The sequence below is a fragment of the Rhinatrema bivittatum genome, chromosome 5 (genome assembly GCF_901001135.1).
Source record: "Rhinatrema bivittatum chromosome 5, aRhiBiv1.1, whole genome shotgun sequence".
Taxonomy (NCBI): Eukaryota; Metazoa; Chordata; class Amphibia; order Gymnophiona; family Rhinatrematidae; genus Rhinatrema; species Rhinatrema bivittatum.
Window position 1 is genome coordinate 219,693,439 of NC_042619.1, and position 25,216 is coordinate 219,718,654.

The window sequence follows — 25,216 nt, forward strand, 5'->3', positions numbered from 1 at the left end:
CAAAAATCACAATAATCAGACTAGTAAAAGATGTGTGTGCAATTGGTAAAACAGATCTGTCACAGAGCTTATGGAGATGTAACCTGGACTGTATTAGGAATGATCACTTAATACAGGTGAGGAGGGCTTTACACTAGAATAATCAGGGATGGGTGCACAAAACCCTAAAGTAAGTAAAACATTAAATACTCATATAGAAATGGGAAAAAAAGCAATATTTGGAAAGTTATGCACATTAATGCTCACAGTATGGAGAATAAAGTCCCAGATTTAGAGGCAGTCATGGAAGAAGCCGATTTAGATATTGTGGCTGTCATGGAGCCATGGTACACAGAAATCCATGATTGGGATCTAGTTATAGCAGGCTACAATCTATTCAGGAAGGACCGGGTAGAAAGGAAAGGAGTCAGTATGGCATTACATATAAAGAACGGTATTAAAGCAACAGCATTGCTGGGTTTACAAGGTAAGGAGGAAGCACTGTGGGTTAATCTGGAAAGAGGGAATGGAACACTTTTTTTTTATATTGCTGTAATATAAAGACCTCCATCACAGACAGAGGAGATAGAGAGAGGTTTAATGGAGGTGCTGCTGCTAGGGGATTATATTCTTCCAGATGTTGATTGGGACATCCCAAATGCAGGGTCTTCTAGAAGTAGGGGAGATCCTGGATTCTCTGCAAGGAGAACTGTTCTGTCAGCTGGTAACATACCCACATGGGAGGGGGTGATATTGGACCTCGTGCTTACCAATGGGAACAGTATTTCTGATGTTGTAGTGGATGATCATCTGGGATCCAGTGACCACCATATGGTGTAGTTCAATATCAAGACACAAGAGATGAAGGTTCATTCTAAGGTGAGGGTCCTAAACTTCAGGGAAACTAACTTTCTTAAAATGGGAGAATACCTCAAGGAATCATTAGCTGGTTGAGAAAATCTAGGGGGAAGTAAAAGGGAAGTTGGCAAAACTAAAAGGGCAAGTAATCTTTTTCTTAGGCATGTAATTAAAGGGAAGAGGAAAAAGAGACAGTTGTGGATTTCTAAAGAAATAGCTGAAAAGATAAGAGAGAGAAGTTTAGCCTTCATAAACTACATGTTGCGCTTGGAGGTGAACCTTTGTCCTGGAGCAGTCTAGGACGGCTCCCTGGTCGGACCCAGGAAGCACCTGCCACCAGGTGGTGGAGCACAGGAGGAGACAGAGGCTAGCTGGAGCTTCACCACTGGAAGCCCGCAGTCCCCCTGGGTGGAGCCCTTGGGGACCTGGGCCGCTTGGACTTAGGTGGACCTCGCAGGGTCTCCCAGATAGGAAGTATAGAGGTCTGCCCACCAGGATCAAGGGTGCACGGTCAATGTCTTGACTAGAGGCCTGAAGGATCAAGGAAGGCCAGTACAGTGTCTGCGATGACAAAGCTAGGAGCAGGGCCAGAATCAAGGAGGCGTGGTTAACGATAGCAGAGGTCAAGTTCCAAGGATCAGTCCGTGAGTAGTCAGCCAAAGCAGGGTTTCAGGTTCCAGAGGTCAGACATGTTCAAGGCGGCAGGCAAGGTCAGAATCCGGGCAGCAATCAGCAAGGTCAAGGAGGCAGGCAAAGGTCAGTACCAGAGAGTCAGTCCAAGAGGTACTACCTGAGGAAACGCAGGAACAGACAGACGCTGAAACATGAGGGTGCTGGGACACGACTGGAACAAGCGATGAGATACGGAGGCAAACTAGTACACACACGGTGTCAACCTAATTGCCAAGGCAAGGAAGTGCAGGCAGGCATCTCCTTTGGTAGTACGCTCAATCAGGGCGCGCCGCGGAGCTTGGACCCGCCCCTGGCCCTATAAGGGACCGGATGGTCTGCACGTGCCTAGGGGCAGGGCTTACGCCATGGAGAACGCCGAGTCCCCCCATGAGGCCTGGTGCACTGAGGAAGGCCCGGCGCCCACCGCCGCGGGACGCCGAGGCCTGGAGGAGCTTGTAGCTGCTGCCGGGGAGGCCGACCCGGGACCTGCAGTGGAGTTGGAAAGGTGAGCAGATCCATGCGCGGGCCGAGCACAGATGGGGCGCGCAACACTATAAGAGATCACAGAAAGAGAAAGACAGGTGACAATATATGGAAAAATTAAGAGAAGCTGGGAAAGTAGTCAAGAATGTAAAAATTCAAATAGAAGAAAAAATAGCAAGTACAGTAAAACAGGGGGACAAGACATTTTTTTAGATATGTTAGTGACAGATGGAAGGTCAAAAGTGGCATTGTGAGACTCAAAGGTGAAGGGGAGGAAAATGTAGAGGCTGTTAAAGAGAAAGCAAAATTACTTAACAGATATTTCTGTTCGGTGTTCACTGTGGAAGAGCCTGACCACATAAAATGAACACAAATAAGATTGAAAGTGAAGTAATCCTCAATTGATTTTCAGAAAAGTGTGTTTGTGAGGATCTAATGAAACTCAAAGTACTGTAGATAAAGCAATGGGCAGGATTGGATATATATACGAGGGTATTAAGGGAACGTAGGGATGTTTGGCAGCTCCGCTGGCTGACCTTTTCAATGCCTCTTTAGAGTCTGGAGTTATTGTTGCAGACTGGAAAAGGGCAGATATGGTTTTTATTCATAAAAGTGGAAGTAAGGAGGAGGCTAGGAGCTACAAACTGGTTAGGTCTGACCTCTGTGGTGAGCAAAAACTAATGGAATCACTGCTAAAATAGAGGATAGTGCAATTTTTGGAATCCAATGGATTGCAAAATCTGAGGCAGCATGGTTTTACCAGAGGTAAATCTTATCAGATGAATCTGATAAATTTCTTTGATTGGGTGACCAGAGAGTTGGATCAAGAGAGAGAGAGCGCTAGACATAGTGCACTTGGATTTCAGCAAGCAAGGCCATGCAGAACACTTACAAATAAATTGAGTGCCCTTGGTATGGAACATAGAGTGACTGACTGGGTTAGAAAATGGCTGAGTGGGAGGCAACAAAGGGAAATGGTAAATAGAGTTTTCTCTGAGGACGGTGATGTTACTAGTGGTGTGCCTCAGGAATCTGTCCTTGGATCGGTACTGTTCAACATTTTCGTGAGTGACATAACAGAAGGATTGTCAGGGAAAGGTTTGTCTTTTTGCCAAGGATACCAAAATCTGTAACAGGGTGGATAGCCAGGAAGGTGTGGTAAACATGAGGGAGGGATTTAGCGAAGCTTGAGGAATGGTCTAAGGTCTGGCAGATTTAAGATTTAATGCTAAAAAATGCAGAGTAATGCATTAAGGTTGCAAAAACGCAAAGGAAAGGTACAGTATTGGAGTGATATTCTTCTAAACATGAAGGAAGAGTGTGATCTGGGGGTAATTGTATCTGATGACCTTAAGGTGGCCAAACAGGTGGATAAAGTGATGGTAAAAGCCAGAAAGATGCTTGGCTGCATAGGGAGAGGAATGGTCAGCAGAAAAAGGGAGGTGATATTGTCCCTTTATAGGTCTCTGGTGAGTTCCCACCTGGAATACTGTGTACAGTTCTGGAGACCCCACCTTCAAAAGGATATAAACAGAATGGAGTGGGTCCAGTGATGACTACTAAAATGATCAGTGGTCTTTGTTCTAAAGCATATTGGGGTAGACTTAAAAGAGTGAAACATGTACACCCTGGAGGAAAGGTGAGATAGGAGAGATATGATAGAGACAATCAAGATCTCAAAAGTTTCCATGCACAGGAGGTGAGCCTCTTTCATTGGATAGGAGTTTCTAAAATGAGAGGTCATGCAATAAGGTTGAAAGGGGGTAGAGTCCGGAATAATCTTTGGAAATATTTCTTTTCAGAGAGGGTGGTGGATGCATGGAACAGCCTTCCAGTGGAAGTGGTGGAAACAAAAACAGTATTTTAATTCAAGATAGCATGAGATAAATACAGGGGATCTCTAAGGAAGTGATGGGAATTATAATACTAAATTAATTGGATGGATGGGCAGACTAGATGAGCCATATGCTTTTTTTCTGCTGTCATGTTACATGTTTCTATGTTTCTAGATTTCAAGGCCCAAATAGGCCATGTCTTGACACACACACACACACATACATACACACACATACATACACACATATGTATATATATATATATATATATATATATATATATACTAGCTGTACCCGGCCACGCGTTGCTGTGGCTCAGTCTGGTTAAATGGAAAGGAAAGAAAAGAGAAAGCGCACATTTCGAATAAATTTAATTTCACAATGCTTGTGGGTATACAATATTTTTTGTTGTTCCATTGTCTGTGCAGATATACAGAGTGTCTGGTTTGCCGACTCTGGAACACGCAACATATAATTGTCCATGTGAGAAGCAATCGGTGTCTAGATGTAAACCGCATAATTCTAGAAATGCAAAACAATGAAAAAAGAAAAACCATAAACTATACTCTCTAAATGAATGGTATGGTAAACGACAGCTCAATTCCAACGCAATGTCACATGAAATAATTAAATCAAAATGAAAATAAATCGAAATCTATGAAAATTCAATTTAACAATGCAATCGGAAACATTGAAATGGAATCGTAAAATATGTAGTCCAAGCCGTTAAGCCCGTTAAAACAGGCGAGATTTTTGTCCCCTCTCCTCCTACATCTTTGCTCTGCTCCGCTCCTCCCCTCCCCCCCTAGCACCACGAAGAGCCAGAGGCGGCAGCGGTGGCAGGAGCTGCAGCGGTGGCCAAGGGGGATCTCACGAGGCGTAATGGTCCTACCATCCCCACTCCCTCCCCCCTTCCCTGGTGGTGGAGGGACAGGCTCAGACCCCTTTTACTCTATCCTTACAGGCCCCAATTTCTTTGCTTTCCCATTTCCCTCTACACTGAACCCCTTCCACTGTAATCTATAAGTGGAGAGCTGGGGGGGGGGGGTAGAGAATCTCTCTCTCATACAGCCCCCTACATAGGCTTCCTCTCTCTCTCTCTCTCTCTCTCTCTTGCACATACACTCTCCCTCTGTCCCTCACACATGCACGCCCAATCCCTCTCACACACATACACAATCCCTCACATAGTCTCCCTCTCTCTCTGGCACTCACACTCGCCTTCAGCACACATTACCACACTTCTCTCTCACACAGTTAAAACGGGCGGGATTTTTGTCCCCTCCCCACCTAAGTCTTTGCTCTGCACTCGCAAGAGCTTGCAAAGTTCCCACACCAGTTGTATCTGGGAGAGTGAGGAAAATACTCTGTCCCCCCCATCGCAAAGGGCAGGTGGCAGGCACTGCAACAGATTTGGAACACATTGCCTAGCTTACTTTTCTCTTTCTGGGAGACCTGTGCCTTTAAGAAATCCGATCGGGGGCTTGAGAGGGAGGAGGGAGCAGGGCTCTGGCTTTCACTTTTGTCTTGGTGCTTTGCTGGGAGTGGGGGTGGAGTGATGCCCATGTAAACTCTTCCTGTGGCGGCTGAGACCCACGGGTGGGTTGACAGCACTGCCTTCCCCCTCCCCCCCCCCCCCCCCCGCAGTTGCGGGATATTTACTTGGCTTCTCCTTATCTGTGAGACTCAGGGGGCGGGGGAGGAGGGCGAGCTGTTCTCTGTTCAGCTCTTTGTGCTTTGGCTGCTGCAGGCTGCAGCAGCTTGTGATCTCTTCACAGCCGCTTTCTACTGCATTTGCTCTGCTCCGGCCATCCCAACTCCCTCCCCCCTTCCCCAGCAGGGGAGGAACAGGCTGAGCTGTTTCTCGGAGTGGCGACTCATCTGCCCTTTCCTCCTCTCCTCTGTGACACCCAGCATGTAGCCCAAAGCTCAATGGTCCGCACATCCGTGGTAGAGCTGCTCTCTACTGCGCATTTGTGGGCCATCGGTCAGAGCCCATTTATATTGTAGATAGCGTGTGTTGCTTGTACGTCCAACAGATGGTGCTGTTTTTCCAAAAAAGCATGTTTTTACCTGTCACAGGTGTTTTACCTGTCACAGGTGTGACATCTATATAATCTAGGTATATAAAAACATGCGCGTATTCGAATGCAACATTGTGTCAAAATTTCAAAGCAATCGGTGAAGAACTTTCGGAGATTTAAGATTTTAAACAAATTTACATTATTATTTATATAGATATACATTTGATTCAGAATAGAGTAGAAAGTTCACTAATCTTTTTAATGTGGTAAAGTAAATCACTGTAAACCAAGTTGATAATCGTGAACATTTTACAAGTTGTAAAGCATTAATGGGCAGATTTCAAAAAAATACGCAAGCGCGTACTTTTGTTCACGCACCAGGCGCAAACAAGAGTACGCTGGATTTGAATACATACATGCATAGCCGTGCATATCTTTTAAAATCCGGGGTTGGCACACGCAAGACTGCGTAAAATCGGCAGCCTGCACGTGCCGAGCCGCGCAGCCTGCCTCCATTCCCTCCCTTCCCCTACCTAACCCACCCCCCAGCCCTATCTAACCCCCCCACCTTTGTTTTAAAAGTTATGCCTGCCCAAGGCAGGCGTAACTTGCGCATGCCGGCCGCCCGATTCCCTGGCCTGGGAGCAATTTTGAGACCTCAGCCACGCCCCAAAATGCCCCCGGGCCGGGACCACGCCCACGGCCCCGCCCCAGATGACGTGCCCCCTCGACACGCCCCCCCCAACACCCCCCCCTCCCAGGAAAGCCCCGGGACTTACGAGTGTCCCGGGGCTTGCGCACGCCGCCGAGCCTATTCAACATAGGCTCGGTGCACACAGGGGGAACTTGGGGCAGGTTTTCAGGGGGTACACGTGTATCTTATGCGCGTACCCCTTTGAAAATCTGCCCCTAAGTGAATACTATTTTCAGGATAAAATTGTCCAAATGCAAGCTCAATTGGGATCTATTCATATGATTGACCTGTTGCTTATGCCAAAGCAAGAGAGTGATTTGAAGTGGACAAAATTTCAAAGGATTTCTCTAAAAGAATCGACGTCAGTTATTAATGGACTTCATTCAACTTTCTCAATTCTTGATCCTTGTCCGTTTAGCCTTATAACAATAGGAAAGGATTTTTCATATAAAACAATCCACCAAATACATCCTTGCAGGATGTATTTGGTGGATTGCAGGAAGGTAGTTTTCCTATGTGTCTTAAACAAGCAACAATAAGACCAGTACAAAAAATATAGCACTGGACTTTGATGTAATTACCAATTACCATCCAGTATCAAATATTCCCACTTTAGGGAAAATAGTGGAAAAATGTATTCTTCTTCAGCTGGAAGAATACTTAGATGAATATGCGATTTTGGTTGCACAGCAATACGGCTTTAGGAAAAAACATGGCACAGAAACCCTACTATTATCATGGATGGACTTTTTACACTGTGAGTTAAAGGCAGATCAGGGTTGTTGGTCCAATTAGACTTAACAGTGACATTTGATACTATAAATCATGCATTATTGTTGAATCATCTAGTGCAAATTCTTCAGAGGGATAGCCTTGCTAATCTGGTGTAGCAAAAAATGACAGGAGTCGGGAGGCACCTTATAAACTAACCAGTTTATTGAAGCATGAGCTTTTGAGGACAGTCCTCTTCATCAGATGCATGAAGTAATGAACATGAGATGGGTAAAACATATATAGAATAAAGAGAAGACATTGGATTAGGCAGGTTATGGTGTGGAGAGAGTATTAATAACATTATGGTATAACCTACTGACAACTGAGGTAAGTGTGAAAAGACAGAAAGATTTGATAACAATTAAGTTCATAGATGAAGCCATTGTCTGTTCAGACCTAGGGTGATAGTGTTAAGTTTTTTGTTTCCCATTCAGCAGTTTCATGCTTGAGTGTGCTTTTGAAGTTCTTATGTAGGAGTATGGCAACCTTAAGGTCAGAAAGAGAATGTCCTGGAAGGTTGAAATGTTCTCCTTTTGGTTTCTGGATGTTGCCATTTCCAATGTCAGACGTGTCCATTTATCCTTTTTCTTAGGGATTGACCTGTTTGTCTTATGTAGACAGTAGAGGGACATTGCTGGCAGGTGATGGCGTATATTACATTGGAAGAGGAGCAGGTGAATGAGGCCCAGATGTTGTAGTTGATGTTGTTGGGTCCTGTGATGGTGTTGTCTGGGTTAATATGTGGACAGAATTGGCATCTGAGTTTCTGGAAGGGTCTGGTTCCTGAACTGGTGTCATTGTACAATTTGTGGTTGCTGGTGAGTATCCATTTGAGGATATGGGGGGGGGGGGGGGGGGGGGGCTGCCGGTAAGCCAGGATAGGTTTGCCACCCATGGCCTGTGAGAGGGTGGTGTCATTGTCCAGGATGGGTTATAGATCCTTGATGATATGTTTCAGTGGTTTCAACTGGGAGCTATAGGTAACAATCAGAGGTGTTCTCTTAGTTTCTTTTTTTAGATGATCCTGGGTATTTGTCTGGCTTTGTTAATATGTTTTCTTACCTCATTGGGTGGAAACTGTAATTCCAAAAATGTCCATTGTAATTTCTTCAGATGGGAGTCCTTCTCTGAGGGGACAGAACAGTACCATAGGGCTTGGCTGTAGACAATAGATCTGATAGTGGGGGATGGGTGGAAACTGGAGGCATGGTGGTACGTATGGTAGTCGGTGGGTTTTCGGTATAATGTGCTTCTTATGTGTCCTTCGTGTATTTGGACAGTGATGTCCAGGAAGTAGACTTGCTGAGTGGATTGTTCTAGGCTCAGGTTGATGGTGGGGTGGATTGGTGGAATTCTTTAAGGGCTTCAAGTCCATGTATCCAGATGATGAAGATGACAACAATGTATCTTAGGTAGAAGAGCAGCTTCTGGGTGTAGGAGTTGAAGAAAAGTTGTTCTAAGTCTGCCAAGAAAATGTTGGTGTATTATGGAGCCATGCGGGTACCCATGGCAATGCCATTGACTTGCTTCCGCCCCCCCCCCCCCCCACCTTTGGCAGGTATAGGGCCTTATTTACTCAGCTTCCCCCCCCCCCCCCCGCCGCCCCCATAGATCCAGAAGGGGGGGAAAGTATTAAGTAAATCACGATCTCATTGCATTATTTCAAGCTTTGCCACAGTTATTCCATCTACTAGAAACATCCCAGAATTTAAAGGCTAAAATGAATTATTTTCTGGGAGTGATAATAGTCGCTTCTCTTTCTAGGTGTTGACATTTTATTTGAGATTTTCACAAACGCAAATGATCTTCCAAAAAAAAAAAAAAAAACCCCAAAGGTTAAATCAATCATCTTTTTTTTTTGCTGGTAAGGATGTGAGGTACTTGAATACAGGGAATCATAAGTGGCTTATCACCATAGGATATGAGCTATCTGTCAGTGGGAAACAGGGCACTTGAAAGTTGAAAGAATATAGATATTCAGATTATTAAAAATAAAAATGTCATTTGGTTGAGATCAAATGCAGGAATGTATTTTCATCCACCTTGCCAGCATTGCAGTGCAGTCTGCTATTCAGCATATCCTAGTGGGGCATATATAGTGAAGTTAACACCCCCGGGCTAGATTAATCAGAAATAACATGTTTCTGCTGATAATTTTCAGAAACAATCTAGTGCTGTGCAAAATCGGTAACATTAATTTAACCACCCGGCCCTTTGCTCACACACACAAAAAGCCATTTATATTGTGGGGTTCTTATCATGGGGGCTGGAGGGGCAGACAGAGATATTTTCTGTAAGGCCCTCCGGGAAAAGTATTTCCTTTGTTGTTTATTCCTGCGGTAAAATAACACGCTGGACATCAGAAATGCGGTTCCCATTGACAACAGTCTTGTTACTGAAGAAATCTTCACAATGCAAATAGTTTGTGCAGTCCAGAATATATTGTATCACAGATGAACACAAAGGTTGATACAATTTATTTATTTATTTATTTATTTATTTACTAACTTTTATTTACCGACATTCGTGCAGCACATCATGCCGGTTTACAAATAACTCAGGTGGGCGATACAATAAAACAGTAAAACAATGTACAAAGAATAAAATAAAAGTAAAACCATAACAATGTAACCTTAGAACCAAATACTATTTCTTACAAAAGGACACATTAACCGATCATGATCAAAAAGGGATAAATTAAGCAGTAGGGGGGGATATTGTTTCTTCTAGGGTATCCATGGGTGGTGCGGGGGGAAGCGAGGGAAACAAAGGAAGGGGTGGAGAGTTCGAACAGGGGGGGCTGGGGAGAAATTAAATTTGGTTTGTGTCGGGATAGGCCTGTCGGAATAGCCATGTTTTGACTCCTTATTTGAAAATTTGCAGGGATGTATCCAAATGACTGCTACTCTTTAATGTGACTAAAAGTATGCTCATGAGTGTGCCATGTGTACATCCTAGCCTTTCTGTCAAGCCACGTTGCCCAGGTAAATTGATATTGATGCATGTAATTGGTTTTGAAAATTGTCATCTTAATGTATGTTTTTTTTTTGTCTGAATGCTCAGCTCTTGCTTGTTCATAGAATGTGCTGCAAGAATGCTTTAGATACTGAATGAAGAAACACTTTTGGAGAATATTTCTTGATTAGGTTATAAAACAGATTTTGAAAATAGCAAAGACAGTTGAGTGAACTGTGGTATTATTCAATTGCAAGGCAGAGTTCTTCTATTCCTTAAAAAAATAAAAAAACCCACCTTTTATTGGGCCAGAAGAATAATCTAAAGATGTTACATTGCAAGCTTTAGAGACCATAGCGGTTCCTTCTTCAGACATCTTCCTGGTTATTATCTAAAGTCTTTTTTTTTTTTTTTTTTACCACCCTCCTAGGTACAAAGCTATTGTGCGACCCATGGATATTCAAGCCAATAACGCTCTGACAAAGATTTGCATTAAGGCTGCTCTGATCTGGGTTTTCTCCATGCTGCTGGCGATTCCAGAAGCCATGTTTTCTGATCTGCATCTATTCTATGAGAAAGGCACCAACAAAACATTTGTTAGCTGTGCACCATACCCACATTCTGGACTGCACCCCAAAATCCACTCAATGACTTCCTTCCTGATCTTCTATATCATCCCTCTGACCATCATTTCTGTGTACTACTATTTCATTGCAAAAAACCTGATCCGAAGCGCTTACAATATACCTGCAGAAGGAAACGTGCACGTTAGGAGACAGGTAAGCCAACTTCTCTTTGCAGCTTCTTGCATGAGGATAAAAAAGCTTTAGGATTAGAATGAAATTGTACTGATTAATTGCTTATTAAGTGCTTATTACAAACAGTAGAGAAGGGTCACCATGTTATCCCATCAAAAATAAAAATTTTTGAAAGAAATTCAACAAAGTGGTTCAGTACACAAAAAAATGGAGTCAATGGACAAAATGCACAAAGTATGTTACACAAGAAAAGAGGCATTCGTCAAGTGTTAGTATTATTTAAGGGCATTTCATATACTGGACATCAAAAATGCAATGTTAAAGATCACCACAGCACCCGTAAGCATAGAAGCAATTGGCTGCTCATACGCAAGGGCCGGGTCATGTATCATCACTGGTCTCAAAGCGCTTTCTGTAGATATTTCTTTTGCAAGCAAAATAAACTGAAGGGGTTAAATCACTTCCCTCAAGCGCTTCCTTTTTCAGTTGTGCAGAAGGGAGCAGTGGTTCATTCCGCCATGGAAACTTCAAAACCCGACATAACGCTACGTTTCGAACGATTTCGGCATCAGGGGTGCACACTGCAAAAGATGTCTCTTGTTTCGTGGCATCAAGAGCTTCAATTGAACATTCGTGCTCGTGACAAAGCAAAATGTTCAATTGAACCCTTTCGATTTATTTTACTTGCAAAAGAAATATCTACAGCAAGCGCTTTGAGACCAGTGATGATACATGACCCGGCCCATGCGTATGAGCAGCCAATTGCTTCTATGCTTACGGGTGCTGTGGTGATCTTTAACATTGCATTTTTGATGTCCAGTATATGAAATGCCCATAAATAATACTAACACTTGACGAATGCATCAGTATAGGTGATACCATTGCTAGGCTACTGGGATGTTTTACTTTAATAGGCAAAAAGGAGTTGAATTAGCACCAGTTTGAAACTTGTGAGCAGTAGCAGTCATTGTCCAGGCTTCAACTCTTACCTACCATTTATTCACACATCTTTCATAAACTTGCATAATTCAGTTTTCTGTCAAAAAAAAAAAATCCTGTAAAAAATAAGTACATACCTTACGCCCACTCGCCTCATGTTTCGGCAAGAAAGAGCGGAGCATTCAGGTTGCAGACTCTTAAGGTGTCCCCTTTAGAAAGGTAAATGACAGTCGCGAAACAGTTGCAACCTCCTGTCGGGATACATACAATAAGAGTCTCTGATGCTGCGTTTCTGAGTCTCTGTGGGTTCAAACAAATCACAAACATGGTCAAGGCAGACAGTGTAGTGGACCTGGCCGAGCGACAAAGCCTGGATTTTCTCATGCTGGATAGGGAAAAGCATAAATTCCTCCCTCTCCCCTCTGACTGCACCCCCCCCCCCCCCCCCAATAGCCTTTGACTGAGAGACCCACACCCTGGGATCAAGTGAGCAGCCTCACTCAAAGGAGATCTTAAAAAACAATTATTTGTTCTTCTAGGTTTACCAGCCTTCCAATAGCACGATAATAATAATAATAATAATAATAATAATAATAATAATAATAATAAATTACCAGAAGCATGAATCACGGGCATCAGACAACAGAGATGGGCAGTAGAAAAAACAAACATATGCTTAGATTTTCTTTTTCTCAAGTAACACTTCCAGATAGTAATCAGAATGGTATACATCATAAGTGGTTTAGTCTCTCTTCAGTCCTCACAGCCTTTCAGAGGAACCTCTCTCAACAGCATGTCTCAGCAATTTTCTGGACACCGCTACAAGGATGTTGGATCCATAGATCCCCCTTGGCTGCTTCCAAGCACAGCCCAGGAGCCTGGAGTTGTTACTCCGGATCTCAGGATGGCCAAGGCCTTGCTAGGCTGGATACGCCCATGGACCCACCACCAGTAATTACCGCTTGCCATGAGATATAATCTCTTCCAACCCCCAAGTCAAAAAAAAAAAAAGCACACACTCCCACTCTCAGTGCAATCTTAAACCCAACCAGGGCCCACTCCCCTTAGAGGAGTCCTCTCTCACACATTTACTTAAAGGAACCACTGAGAAAACGAGGCCAGTGGTTAGTTCATAACAGACGTACTCTTAATATCAAGAAAACTGAGGTGCTGCTTTTCAGTCATTTCCTTTCAGATAAAGGTCCCCTCAACCTTCAATTTTGAAGGAACAGAGATTAAAATTGTCCCTCAGATAAAAAAAAACCTTAGGAGTGGTATTGGAATCTAATTTATCACTTAAAGCCCATATTAAGGCTGCTGTGAAGTCTTCTTATTTTAAGCCTCGTTTGTTGCATGATTTAAAACCTTTATTGAGACTTAGTGTTGACCAATCTCAGCTATTGCAATTCCTTATACATGGGTCTGTCGGCAAATGTGTTGAGGGCATTGCAAGTCGGATAGAATTCAGCTGCTCATGTCATCTCTGGTGCAGGGTTGAAAGACCAGAACGCACCTGTCCTTTTTTTTCATTGCTCTGTTGATCCACAGACATTTGAGCACTGCATCCTCTCCTTGGATCTGTGCAATATTATGCATTTATAACCCCCCATGCACTTTGAGATCTGCCCATCGGACTCAGATATCCAAGACTTGGGAAATGCGTTCTCTATTGCAGGGTCTATATTTAGGAATTGTCATCCCGAATAGCTTCGACTCATTGCCTACAGACAGACTTACAAGAAACAACTGACAGCTCTTTTATTCATGCAAGTGTTTCATGGGCTGATTGATTAGAGCTTGAACTGATTTGTTTTGATGATCAGCTGCCAAAAGACAAAAGGAGTTGTAACTGTTTTTGACATTTCTTTTATTATTATTATTATTATATGATGCTGTGCATAGAATGATGTGTACGTATTGTTTTCTGACAAGGCTGTGTTTGCATTGATGCACTTTATGAGTTGGGCCAATCAGCTTGGAGATAACTCATTTGTTTGCTTATTTCTATATCATTCCGTGAATATATATTCCTGTTCCTGCTTTGAGTTTTGGATTACTGTGGGTTATAAAAACTTTTCAATAAATAAATACAATTTACACATTAACCAAAAGCAGAGGTCAAGTGACAACATTTTAGCACTAAGTAAAAGGCAAATTTCCAATGGCTAGGGACACACAGATTTGTAGGCAGAGGTGATCGTCTAAGGAGGAGATGACCTAGTGGAGAAGCACTTTTTTATGTTAATGTAGTTAAGATGCTGATTTGGGGAGTTAGGATAAAATCACACAAATATATGAAGATTTGTACTTGGTCTCACTCATCATAGAACATGACTACAACGTATTACAGTTCAATACAAGCATATTGAGGAAGAATAGGGCCGGTGCTAGCATTTTTGCTGTCTTCTGCAATAAATTGCTGTTGCTGCCCCCCTACCTCCGGGTTATGTTTTTTTTTTAACACAAAATTTTTGTTGTTTACCCCAATAATCAACACACAATGGAAACTGTCAATCTCACGCTCTGTCCCAGGCCCCCTTTTGCCACCGAAATAAATCACAGCCCCTTGAACCTATTTTACTCTAATTCACAGGTCCAAAAATTTCTAAATTGTGCTCCTGCCCCACCTACCAGTACCGAAGATTGGTGCTAGCTGGGCCCTGTAGCTGGGCCCTGTAGCTGGGACCAGTTTGTTGTACAGAAGATGACGCACTGCTGTGGTTCCACCGAGAAAACCCTGCAAAAAAGAGACACTAGGAACCCCTATACTACTGGGCCTACTGTAACACCTGTTAGGTGTGGGTTTGGCCCTTGGACAGCCTTGAGTAAACTGAATGACAGCAATATAATAACATTTCCATACCAAAACAGTACTAACTGCAAGCACTCAAACAGGAACATCCCTATCTATGAAAAGGCAAATATTACTCCAGGCCCTAAAACACCTCCTATTAGGAAAGCAGAACAAACCAGTCTGCTCTAAATTCCTACATAGAAACTATACATGCTAGCAGAATATGTCACCTCGCTTACACATGCAGAACACAGACACAGACCTTCACCAAATACAGAATAAAGAGACCTTAAAATATAAATAGAAGAGAGCTTCCAAGATGGCGCCCTGAACAGACGCGGGCAGAGGGAGCTCTTGACTTTTTTCCTTAAACTATTTCTATCATGCCACATACCAAGCGGAAAGCAAGGGTTCGATGTGGAGAGAGTTCCTCCACACCGACCGAGGCTTCCCAGCCGCGTATACGCTTCCCCCACCAACGCCGGGAGACCTGGTCGCTGAAGGGGACACCGAGGAGCGAGGATATCCCCCTCTGACCGAATTATCACTGAGTCCTGGCTCACCGGTTAGACCGCTGCCGCCGCCGGACCGCCGAGAAGATCGAAGGCAGTCGGAGGCTGCCCCCCCCTCCGAGGAGAACAACGGAGGGGCAGGGCTGGAGCCGCATGCGACGACAACGGGGAGACTTGCCGATCTGGAGCAGGGCAGACCGGTCCCGCGAGAAGGAGTGGAGGCTGTGGATTCGGAGCCAACTTCAGGAGGAGGCCCGTCGAGATCGAGCAAAGGCGGCGGTGAAGTAGTAAGTGGGGGAAAGGGAAGCTGAGCCTCAGGAAGTCGAACATTCTGTGATAATGGCTGCTCCAGGGGAAATAACTTTGTCTATGATCTGGAATGCGCTCAAATCTTTAGACTGCCATTACAGCTTTATCAAGTGATGTGCAAAGTATAAAAGTACAGACTGAACAGAATGTTATGGAATTAGTTACCCAAAAAGAAAAAATGGAAAAAATAGAAGAACGGATGGATGCGGCAGAGAAAATTCAGGCAAATTTGGTCAAAAGTGATATAGAAGCTAGTAAGAGACTAGAAAGAATTGAAAATAATTTGAGAGCTCACAATCTTAGGTTTATTAATTTTCCTGTTTTTAGAAATATTGCTCCCTTAGATATTTTCAAATTGTATGCCTCTCATGTCTTAAAAATTCCTGAAGAAATTAGACCGGTTGTTACAAAAGCTTATTATCTTTTTCCTTCTAATCCTACTCAAAGTAATCAGGAAGAAATATCTTTGCCTGATTTAACAACATTACTGAACTCGTCGCAAGAAATGGTGGTCACCCAAAGGAGGCCACTATTAGTTTCCTTTGCATTCTTGATGGACAAAAATAATGTCTTTAAGCACTATTTCAGAAATAACCAAACGTTATTTTTCGGTCAAAAGATTTGGTGCTATCCGGATCTAATTAAACAGACACAACAGCGGAGAAAATTATTTCTTAATATGAGAGTGGAAGTTCTCCAGAAGGGGGGAACATTCAAGCTCCAATTTCCATGTAAATGTCATATAAAACTTGGGAAACACAGATATATATATTTGGAACCTGCTCATTTAAGAGACTTTCTAGACTCTCAAACTAACCCCCAGTAAGGCTTACTATTTTGGTGAATTCGTAAAGAAAGGTGGAGGATTTCAGGGCGCTTTTTCTGTTTACCTGATTGTATTAATTTCAAATTGAATGCTCCTTGTTTCTGCTCTCCCGTTTTTCTTTTATTAAGATTGAGTACAAATAAGACTACTGCTTTATTGAAAAACTAGTATTTGTTAAACATAATTGCCATTATATTTGTACTTGAGATATTTCTGTCAAGTATTTACTTGTTTATATCCTTAAAATGCAATAAATAAAAAATTAAAAAATATATATATATATATAAATAGAAATGTGTAGACAGAAACTGAACTGGAAACTGCAACAAGATAGACTCTATATTATGAAGCAATGGAAAAACAGAAACATCTCCAGACCTCATAAATCAAACAATGAAATCAAGAGATATAAATCAATCATAATAAACCATACTTATAAAAATAATATTAGCACACTCATGACAAACAGAAAAACATCCAATAATTAAGAACTCATATAAAAAGTTTTAAAAATTTCCAAACAGCAATAAAATATTTCAAAATAGCAGACACATCCAATAATTAAAACAAGAAGGGAAAAATCCCCCGCTTCCCATACCTGAAAATTTTTTATTTCCAGTCACCCTGAGCATTTTGTAGATTAGTAGGGATGGCACAAACCTTTTTTTACACCCCTTCCCCCACCAAAAGATAGTCTCCCATACATAAAGGCACATACACAGACACAGACACACACACACACCCCTGTCCCACCCAAACAGGCTTCCATTTACACAAATACACCCATCCCCCCAGGCAGGTTCCCCTTCACACACACACACACATACCCCATTCCCCCCAGACAGGCTTCCATACACACACACACACACATACCCCATTCTCCCCAGACAGGCTTCCATACACACACACACACACACATATACATACCCCATTCCCCCCAGATAGGCTTCCATTCACACACACACACACCCCATTACCACCAGACAGGCTTCCATTCACACACACACACACACATACCCATTACCACCAGACAGACTTCCATTCACACACACACACACACATACCCCATTCCCCCCAGACAGGCTTCCATACACACACACACACACATACATATATATATATATATATATATATATATATACGTACCTCCCATTACCACCAGACAGGCTACCATTTACACACAGACACACATGCACATTCATCCCTCCCAGGCAGCCTCCCATTCACACACACATCCCTCCCACCCACGCTCCCATTCATGCACACATGCATCCACTCCGCAGGCAAGGTCCATGGGTCTTTCTTTCTCCTCTGCTGCTGCTGCCGCCACCCGATGTTTCATTCTTTGGGAGAGAACAGGATTCTTTGTAGAACTGTAGGAGTCCTTTCTGCAGCTCCTCCTCATGTGCCAGCTGTTATGTTTTTGTCCACTTTCTTCTCCGACTTTATCCTCCAAACCTAATTAGCACCCATCCCAATTGCCCACTCAAACCTGCGTGGAGTGGCATCTACGTCCCCTAACAGAAGGCATGGGGATTACTCCCCTTAACTAATTAGCTTACATGATTCTGACACAACTTCAACACTGCTCTCCTCTTTGGTGGTAGTGGTGGTGGTGGAGGTGGGGAGGAGGAGGGAAATGGGATTCAGGTGACAGTCAGTGCTGGGCCCTGCCTTTAACGGTCTGGGATACTGATACACAGATATTAGGGATAAAGCACCGAACTGCTTCTACAGCCAAGTCCAAAAGCAGAGCACTTTCAAGCAGCATTGTCTGACTAGCAGTAATTTTATTTTGGATTTGACAGTGCTTTGTTTTTTATTGTTAACATTGCTACCCTTAACATAATGCTTGGGGGTAACCTGCACGGAGCACCAGTTACTACCGTTAACTTAAGGCTTGGGGATAACCTGCATGGAGTGGCCGTTGCTAACCTTAACAGTAACATGGGAGTAACAGACCATATTTCTGGGCTTACATTAAACAAGAAAAAGCATTACAAGATTTGTTAAATTTTTTTTATCTTCAGAGGAAGAATAAAGACACTGTGTCAGATTTTCGTACCTACGCGCAGGCGTAGATTTGTGCGCGCAACCCGGCACGCACAAATCTATGCCCGAAATCGAAGCAGCCTCGGAGGGAACTTTCCTTCCGCCCCCACCCACCTTCCCCTCCCTTCCCCTATCTAACCTGCCCCCCAGCCCTACCTAAATCCCCCCCTACCTTTATTTTTTTATTTACGCCTGCCTCTGGGCAGGCGTAGGTTGCGCGTCCTGGGGCTTGCGCATGTCACCGGGCCTATGCAAAATAGACTCGGCACGCGCAGGAGCGGATTTAAAAGGGTTACACGTGTATATTACGCGCGCAACCTTTTTAAAATCCGCCCCACTGGAAACAACTCGGAAAGAAAACTATATTATAATTTAAACCAACCCCCCTCATTGGGTATTTTTCTCTTTCAAGTGGCCATTAAAACCTGGTTAGCAAAAAAAATAAAAGAGCCTGTCCCTTTACTTTTTAAAGAGGACCAGAGTATATTTTTTCATTAAGAATAGTTTATTATAAATGAACCCTATAACGGTCATTTGTGATCTGTTTCAACTTCGTCTTTAGTAAAATCATTTTTGACATGGTACTGAAGGACTGATTTTTTTTTTTTAATGTCAAAGCTGATCATCGTGTGGTAATCAAATGGAGATAATTTTCTAATGTCATGCATAAGTTAATCAGTAAATACAAGCACAAATTACACCAATTTTCAAAGCAGACTTGCATGCATGCCGCTTTGAAAATTATCTCACCAAACCTACCCTGAATATACAGATCTGCTAAATTGTGCCCAGAATGTTTTCATGACAATTTACCGACATGCTTTTGGAAATCCCAAAGTATGCACGCAAGTCCAAACCCCTACCCCGGGGACACTTTCACTCAGGGAAGGTAAACTCGCGGGTAATTTTATAAACAGCATTTCTGCACATGAAACACTGTTTCACTCACAGAGCTCCCTTTGAGAATTACCCTCCCTGTGTTCATTTATAGTAATATTCCTCAAAATAATCCATGGACGTTCCTCCTTTACTAAATGGTTCAAGCATACAAAGACACCAAGAACTGACCTGTGTTACTCTTTTTGCTCCTTAGATTGAATCCCGCAAGCGGCTTGCCAAGACTGTGCTGGTGTTTGTGGGCCTCTTCGCTTTCTGCTGGCTTCCCAACCACGTCATCTACTTGTACCGGTCCTACCATTATTCTGAGGTCGACACCTCGGTGCTGCACTTTATCACCAGCATCTGCGCTCGCATCCTGGCCTTCGCCAACTCCTGCGTGAACCCTTTTGCTCTCTATCTGCTCAGCAAGAGCTTCAGGAAACAGTTCAACAACCAGCTCTGCTGCTGCAGGACCCGACTCCTCCTGAGGTCCCAAAGCATGGGAAGAAGCACCACGCGCATGACCTCCCTGAAGAGCACCAACCAGTCGGTGGTCAGTTTCAGCCTCATCAATGGCAAACACGTCTGTCATGAAGGCTGCTCATAGGGGAATAGGGTGTTGGCTTGACATGGATTGTTAACGCTCATAGGGGAATAGAGTGTTGGCTTGACATGGATTGTTAACGCTCATAGGGGAATAGGGTGTTGGCTTGACATGGATTGTTAACGCTCATAGGGGAATAGAGTGTTGGCTTGACATGGATTGTTAACGCTCATAGGGGAATAGGGTGTTGGCTTGAAATGGATTGTTAACGCTGTGATGGGAACGGGGGTGGGTGGGTGGTGGTGAATGAAAACATGTGTTTGCTGCGGGGAGGTATAAAGGCAGACATGTCTTACCGAGCAGGAGATTGTTTATTGACAATGTGAGAAAAAGGCAAGGTATTTATTTTAACCTTTACTGACAGAGATAAAGAGTTAGAGAGTAATTCTTTAAAAAAATATATTAATTATATGATTTCATGGACTTGCCTGCTATTTATGATTGTTTTGATCTCTTCAGTATTTATTTGTTGGTCTGTAGAAGGGGGCTGTGCTATAGAGAGTTTTGTTTACTGGGGCTCAGAGGCCCTCCAACCAAGCAGTTGCTTGTACAGTAAATGTGAAAACTGTAAATATTTGACTGAATATAATTACAACCCAGTTTACAGTTCTGGAGTGTATATAACAGATCAAGCTGGGGTAAAATAATAATCTATGTTTTCTATTGACAGCTCTGGACAATGGATTTTTCTTTATATATAGGTACAGTGAAATCTATCAATTAAGGTCTCTCGTAGACTACAGATGTTTAAAAGAAGTCAGCAAACTTCTCAATAATACCATTTTACCAGACTTGCAACATATTTTTCACATGATTTTGGAGACAGCCTTCCTTCAACACTTGATAAAAGTATTAGTTTAACAAACTGTAAAAGTTAACATCATATACCAACCGGCATGCTTATAAAAGTTTTGGACATTATTGAGTGTGTTGCGTGACTCTAAAGCATGTCTAAAAATGTTTTGAGTTAGGTTAATAAAGAAATACCACCTGCTACCTGGTTTCTACTTTTATCTACATCATCAATGGGGTTCTTCTTTCTTGATAGGCAAGTGATCTTTTCAAATAGATATTACGAAGTCCATATGCAGCCATTGTACAGCTCGGCAAGTTTAGCTGGATATACTTATCCGGTTAACTTACCTTATGTATTCAGTTGTGCAGCTGCGCTGCTGAATATGTCTGGCTATCTTAAGGTTAACCGGATAAGTTTATTCAGCTAACTTTAGAACAGGTCTATAGAACAACCAGAGTTAGTCGGATAAGTTACCTAGCTAACTCTGAATAATTGGAGTTAGGTGAATAACTTATCAGATTAACGCGATTCCTCCCCACTATGTCCATTCTCCTCGCTCTTGGGATCCCGCCAGATACTTGTGAACTGGATTGGCCACTGGAATCAGGATACTTGGAAACAGGATACTTGACTTGATGGACCTTTGGGCTGACCCAGTATGGCAAGTCTTATGTTCTTACGTTCCCACCAATATTTATCAGGCTAAATGGTGGCTGCTGACAGTGGCTGAATATTTAAACTGTGCCATTCAGCCAGATACGTTGGAAATTATCTGGCTAAGTGGCACTGAATATTAGCTTCTTAATACACATTAAATACTATATATTCAGCCAAACAGGTTTAGTACATAGGGAAGGAAAATTTCAAAGGCATCTCCATGAATAAAACAGTGCTTTGCCTGAGGAAGTGGCCAGCCTGATAAACTTGTGCTTCCATCTTATATGTACATAAATTTACCAGAATTGAGTAGCAGTGTTCCCAGGTACAAGGTTGGTGAGGGATTCGCACTGACATGCATATCATTGCATTTCAAAAATATTCACATAAAGCTTCATGACAGATTTCTGCCTACAAATTAGCAGGTATAATTGTATGTGGGTAGCTTTGGTGGGGCACCTTTCCAAGATGAACTTACATGTGTAAATTTGGTTTTAAAATTGGCATAGCTTATGCATGTATTTGCCATCTATTTTACAAAATTACCCCATGAATAGATAGTTTAGATTTTCAGGGCTCTCTATTGACTGAGGGCTGGATTCAGCAAGATCTTTTCCCATAGACACACAACAGCAGAAAATCCTTAGAGGTCCATGTTTCAGGAAGCTGGCAAGCAGGAAGGTTATTTGGTTAAAGTTACCCAAATAACTTTGAAATCCCCCTCCCAAGAGGGGAAGAAAGAGCTGCTACCATAAAATGAACTGCAGCAGGGGGAAAGGTGATGGATGCAGCAGTGTAACCCAAGCCATCAGCCTGGAAGCCAGAGAAAGACTGAAAAGGTTATCAGACCTCCTACTGTGAAGGTAATTAAATGACTACTGAAGAGATGAGTCAGAGTTTCAGGCTAGGGGATTAGGATGCGATATCCCCTCTGATTACTGCTACAGACTTACAATGAAGTATCATTTCACACAAGCGCATAACAATAGCAAAGTTCTAAATTGTAGGACTTGAATGAAAAAAGTTCTAAATTGCAGGGCTCTGCTTGAGAGAGGGATTTTCTCTCTCCTAAGGCACAACTGGCTGTCTCCCACTGATGACCTTATAGAATGTCCATGCTGCTTACTTTGGTTGCAGGGGCAGGAGGATGGCAACCTCATGATGACCTTCTCTTCACAATTATGATTTGGTTTATTATAAGTTCTCTTTCATTTTTCACTTTTTCTCTAACTCACGTTACCTTGAGGAAACCCTCAGATACCCTTTAATCTTTTTCTGCCTAATGGATCCAAGTTCAATTCAATTGGATCGACCGTTCATTGTGACTTTTATTACTATGTAATGCTAATTGTTTTCCTGGTCAATTTACTTTATGACTATGTTACCCAGAGTTTTTCTTATACGTTAATGGTTCCATGTACCGCCTACAGGCAAGTTCTTTGTTCAATGTAAACCGGTTTGATTTGTATCTAATGCAAGAAGATCGGTATATAAAAACTAAAACTAAATAAATAAATGACCTCACACGTCAGTCTCTCTCCCTCCCCATCCCCCTGGTTGGCACCCACCTGGCTGGATTCCCGCCCTTTCCAAAGGCTCCATAAGCAGGCTGAGATCCCCCAGTTGCAGGATGGAGAGAGAGAGAGAGAAAGAGACAGATGGGCCAAATCCAACCTGCGAACCTGGGCCCATCCCCAGATCTTTTATGTATGTAGCAATGCCTCTGGTACTGAGAGAGGTAACTGGCACAAAAGTACATGGTGGGTGTGGGGTTATAATACTATGGAATGGCCAGACATAGTGCACAGTTATATTAGCTGAAAAACTTTGCTCTAACTAAGACTGACTCAGTATTGCCAAACACTCCATGGAGGTTTGCTCAGCTCTCAGTCACAGCTGCATTAAGCCCTGTTTGAAGTGTTGCACGTCAGCTTCCTGTTTCCTTCCATTGCTTTCCTATCACTGCCAGAGGGCAAGAGAAAGACAATGCGGGAGACATCAAACATCTGTCCATTCAAATATGCCTAACAGATAGCCTAACCCTGAGGGGACAGCTGGACATCTCCCACCAGCATTTATCACACATATGCTTTCAATTAACTTTGAGTAGGATGTAAAAAGATGCGAGTAAAAAGGTTGTGCTGAAGTTCAGTGCATATTTCTGTATTTGCACCCTAATAGTGCCTGAATGTAAACTGCTTTGAAGAGCCTTAGAGGCAAATAAATAATAAGTAAGAGAGTTCACTCCTGCATCGGGAGTTAAAAATGCATGCTAACACAAGAATATCTGTACAAAATTATGCTTAGCATGCATAAAACATGGTTTGTGAGCATTATCGTTGCACAAAACATGATTTATGAGCATAAAAAACACGAGTTAGTAGCAAGTGTGCACAAAACACAAACTATGTTTTATGTGCATCAATGGCGAGTACAGGATCCTGACTAACACTAACCCCACAAATTTTACTCCACCTTTACATAAGAACATAAGAAATTGCCATGCTGGGTCAGACCAAGAGTCCATCAAGCCCAGCATCCTGTTTCCAACAGAGGCCAAACCAGGCCACAAGAACCTGCCAATTACCCAAACACTAAGAAGATCCCATGCTACTGATGCAATTAATAGCAGTGGCTATTCCCTAAGTATAAATATGTTATTATTATCCTAAGCACTTATCCAAAATATGTTCTTATTATCCTAAACACTTCGTTCCTTAGTCTTTTCTTTCCAGCAGTCTTTGCTTCCAAGTTTTACCTCCCTTGTTGAATGTAACTTTGTTCTTCCTGTTACCTACGGTTTCGTTACAGTTCCTCCTTTTTGATGTAAACCGACCTGATATGGTCTCTGCCATGAAGGTCGGTATAGAAAAGTGTTAAATAAATAAATAAATAAGTAAACTTGATTAATAGCCGTTAATGGACTTCTCCTCCAAGAACTTATCCAAAGCTTTTTTGAACCCAGCTACACTAACTACATTAACTAGGAGTTAAATTTACAGCTCTAAGAAAACATGAGTAAAGCCTATGCTCCTCTCTACATTGGAAAGTAATAGCTAATGCCTTACTTAGCATGGAATTTGCATGGAAGAGCACTAATCTATGCATTAATTTTTCATCAGGATTGTGTGCACGGTTTTTGGTTTGTAAAACTCCTTCCTGAATCTGTATAGTTCTATGCACAAAAATGTGTGTAGTAGGGATGTGCAGACTCAATATTTTCATTTTTATTTTGGGGCTTATTCGAGATTCATCTCATTTAATATTTATATTGGTTTGATTCATTTGCCAAACCCAAATTAAAATTAAAAAACAAAAATAGAAAAATTAAAAGGAGTTTTTTTTTTAAATTAAAAATAAACTGACCTGGGTTGAGGTAGACCTGTTATAGCTCATTATGAACAGTCCTGTGATGCCCCATGTCTGTTCTGAGCTCTGTACAAGACAGCTTGAAGAGAGAGCTTATAGGGATGTCATAGCCCCTTTGGAAGAAAGTTCAAAATTCTGCGTGTCCATGGCTTGATTTGTGTGGCTATAGTGGCCCATACTTGTAGAGATATTGGAGCTGTGACTCAGTCTGCTGTTAAAATGCAGGCAGTGACAAGCTGTAGAGAAAAAAAATAAAGCAGTACTGTGCAGCCAAGAAGGGGGATGGAACTGAAGAGAGTGAGTGTTGATCAAGGTGAAAGCAAAGCTGCCAAGAATTTACTTTCATTTTGCAAAGGCAGCTCAGCTAATGCTAGGGCTGATGGGAATTCCATCCTGAATGAGAGGTAAATTAGCAGCCCCCCATTTTGAGAGAAGGGAGCACATGCA

General features: G+C 42.5%; 1 protein-coding gene across 1 annotated transcript in view; it reads left to right on the forward strand.

Annotated features, from left to right (window-relative positions):
• GRPR (gastrin releasing peptide receptor) overlaps positions 1–20,152 on the forward strand; it is a 99,535-nt gene extending 79,383 nt beyond the window's left edge. The window contains exons 2-3 of the mRNA XM_029601738.1: positions 10,705–11,053; positions 19,558–20,152. Coding sequence (XP_029457598.1) covers positions 10,705–11,053; positions 19,558–19,950 — 742 coding nt within the window. The 3' untranslated portion in view covers positions 19,951–20,152. The remainder of the gene's footprint in view (positions 1–10,704; positions 11,054–19,557) is intronic.
• Positions 20,153–25,216: the final 5,064 nt, after the last annotated feature.